Source organism: Opisthorchis viverrini (assembly GCF_000715545.1).
Source record: "Opisthorchis viverrini unplaced genomic scaffold opera_v5_262, whole genome shotgun sequence".
NCBI classification, from domain to species: domain Eukaryota; kingdom Metazoa; phylum Platyhelminthes; class Trematoda; order Opisthorchiida; family Opisthorchiidae; genus Opisthorchis; species Opisthorchis viverrini.
The window spans coordinates 45,874-49,301 of record NW_008751916.1 but is presented as its reverse complement, the minus strand read 5'-3'; the positions used below and the strand labels follow the sequence as shown (position 1 = coordinate 49,301).

The 3,428-nt window shown below is 48.5% G+C and overlaps 1 protein-coding gene across 1 annotated transcript in view; it reads left to right on the top strand.

Moving 5' to 3' along the window:
• Positions 1–353, top strand: part of T265_09153 (hypothetical protein) — a gene marked incomplete at both ends in the record, with an annotated part of 9,212 nt that extends 8,859 nt beyond the window's left edge. The window contains one exon of the mRNA XM_009175159.1: positions 163–353. Coding sequence (XP_009173423.1) covers positions 163–353 — 191 coding nt within the window. The remainder of the gene's footprint in view (positions 1–162) is intronic.
• Between the last annotated feature and the right edge of the window lie 3,075 nt (positions 354–3,428).

Genomic DNA, 3,428 nt, shown 5'->3' with positions numbered 1-3,428 from the left:
GCGATCAGCACACAGCTGAAGCAATCGTTCCCCATTGTCCGTACGTACCGAGTCCAGTCCATGTCGACCTCCCAATTGAGTCTCAGATGCACTAAGCCTGCCCACTTGCGCATTCATATCTCCGGCAACCACCACAATGTCTGAGCTTTTAGCTCGCCGCAGCAGGGCCTGAAAGCGCCTTACTGGACTGGATCCCATTAAACAGTCACCTTGGCGCTGTGCAGTTGTCTGGCTCAATTAATATTAACGCAGGTCGATTTGGCATCCGGTGTTTGTCGTGTCAGCATACGCCCCGACAGATAGCACTTCTGGGACTGAGAAGGACGAGTTTTATCAATATCTATCACGACTAGTCTGGTCGGCAAGAAGGACGGATATAGTAATCCTGGCGGGTAATATGAATGTCCAAGTTGGGAGACTAAGTCCGGAGGAAGTACAGTTAGGTGGGCGATTTGGAGTCAATGCTGACCTTACAGATAATGGGAAGTGGCTTCTTCAGTTGTGTGCAGATCATCGTCTGTTCCTGGCCAGTACGAACTTCCAACACAAACACTCACACATAGTTACTTGAAGGCCACCTACCACAAGACAGTCGTGAACTTATTTGAAACATATGGCTATCAGTTGCCGGTGGAGATCCTCAATTAAGGGTTGTCGTTCCTTCTGTGGTACACGGCATCCTGTGGACTTGCTCAGCAATTGGCTTTCCGCCAGCACTACGCGTGTCGAAAGAGAGTGGTTCCGTTCATCAGCTTCGACAAGTTTCAGTAGCTAAAGAGTATTCAGCTAACCAGATGAGAAAGCTACTGGAAATGTACAGTCATATGGACGACTAATATTGCATGGAAGCGAGTTAAAGAAGTAACGCTCTCATCCTTGAAAACTGTCTCCAGCCTATCTGACTCGACTCATTAAACAGTGGAATCTTCGAGATCAGATCTTATTGCTACAAGAAAGGCCATACTAGCAACTAGCGACTATGGTGGCGCACACAGATCCCTCGAACACCGGGTAATCAGGGGCTTAAAGAATGACAGAGAACCGGGTGGAAGTTCGAAGGCCCAGGAGATGGAGAAAGCTTTCGCTGCAGGAGACAGCTGCGCCCTGTTTCAACTGATTTGATCAACGGGTCAAAAGAAGGCAGATGTCAGTTAAACAATATGCGAAAAAGACGGGACAGCAGTTCACTCCCTCAGTCGCCATCTTCAACGATGGGCTGAGAATTTCCAAGAACAGTTCGCCTGGTATCCTCCAACAACCGCTAGAAGAACCAAGCGGATCAGAATGGAGTGGTGGCACCAACCCACCATCAGCAAGTGAAATCCAGCGTGAGATTTTAATCTTGAAGGGCATCAAGGCACCTGGCCCGGATGGTCTACACCGACGTGACGTGAGCTTGCCTGTCAAGGGAAGTCTACACTGCTGTGGTGCGATCCAGACTGCTTTATGGATCAGAGACGTGGCCTCTACGCGCAGGCGACATTCGGAAGATGCCATTGTTTGATTGTCGGTGTCTCTGCAGCATTGGTCGGGTCTGATGGGAATATCAGATCAGTAATGCTGAGGCACGCCATTTGGTGTTAGGAATAAGGAAATTTCCCGCGACAGATGAATTACTCACGCTTTATATGTTGCGCTGGTTGGGACATATACTCCGGGTGCCAGAAGACCGTCCGCCTCATAGAGCTCTTTTCTCCCAGCCCTGTGCTGGGTGGAAACGACCGAGAGGTGGACAGTGTATGACCTAGCAATGAAGTACGAAAACACTAAACAGTAAACTTAGTCGGGTGGGCAACTGCAGTCTCCCTGGATGGGGACCCCGGGAATCAAATCACCAGTGGTTAATGACATTGACGGAAATGGCCCAATCGCACAGTCAGTGGCGCTTGCGCATGAAATCTATCAACTTTAATGCGTGGCTATCCAATTTCCGAACAAATTGAACATGCTTTCACCTCCAAGGCTTGGTTATTGTTCCACTTTCCCGTTTCCTGTGGTCAAAACTGTAGCAACTGTAACCAAAGTGACTAGGGCACAGGATTTATGGGTGATAAATTGATTGAGACTGGGCGTCGAGGCTTGAAGATTCATTTCGAGATGCCTAAGGAAGTCGGCGATGGATGATGCGCAGATATGGCTTGCAAAACCGTTGATGGACTAACAGAGTCATTAGACCTTAGTGCTGGGCCTACAAAGAGAGAGTTATTGATGGGGTGGGGGATGGGAAGGAAAAATTATGTAAAACAGTAAGATGAGAGGCACCAGCAGTAGTATGTTTTCGCTTACCCATCCTGCTATATGCAATGAGCAAGGTGACTTGATTCAAGGCACAATGCGACGGCAGATATGGTATAAGTTTGTTTGTATACGTGCGACTGATGGTTGTGCGTGGGCTGGGATACTGTTAAGGTGCCCAACCCCAGACAAGATGGTTAGGGTCCTTAACTAAAGCCTTTGGCTCAAAAGCCTGACTACAAGGATGGAAATGCAAGTACACTACCATTTTTACGGAACACGTCGCTCCAGATCCCAACGTGGAGCACCAGGAGACTGTGTCCGTCAGATCTCTAACCATTGACCAACCTGGTATGAGACTCTGCAAATGTCGCGCGGACACCTCGCAGTATAGTTCAATGGGTCGTCGAGGTACAAAAACGGTCACCATAATGTGTGTTCGTGAAGGCCTGAGGAGTCTCCAATGCGTCGTATACCTTAGTCAACTCGGGCTATACGAAGGTGATGTGGGCAAACGTAAGTGTAGATCTTGGAATGTGAGGGAATCAATCTCTGATTTGGACAACGGGTTGGTCGAACTTCCACTTTTGAGCTGACACACATGATGCATTACCTGGGGCTAGGAACTCGACATAGTCAATCGTCTTATATTCCCTGAATTATGTCTACCCGATAAACCCCAAGCACGACGAAAGTGGAAATGCCTTCATAGACTGAGCAATATTTTGTAATCTTAACATCCACACGCGAACAGAGGGAATTCACGTTTAAAAGTTCCACGTATGAAGTGACCAAACTCCTCCAGTTAGTAGCTGATAACTCGTACCCGTAACTACGATCGTCCTCAAGCTACTACACTAGCCCGCTTTTTGAAGAACACCGCCCCGGTTTAACGTGGCTTACGTGAACCGGCCAGTCCTAGTGGTGTGGTGCGTGAGGCTGGTGTGCTTTCAAATGTTGTTGTGTATGGGGTGCGTCAGCCGTGTGAGATGGGGCAGTGTGTTAGCTCCATGGCCTGAAACTACATGTGTAGAACCTGGGACCTTGTGGCAGGACCACCCATTTGTGGTAACCATCCTGGCTTGGTCACCAAGTATGCACGCTATGGTACCAACGGGGAGTAGTGATTCTCCAAAGGTAGGGGCAACAATCTATGTGGTTGGAAAACAGAAAGATAGCCCAGTAAGGTTATA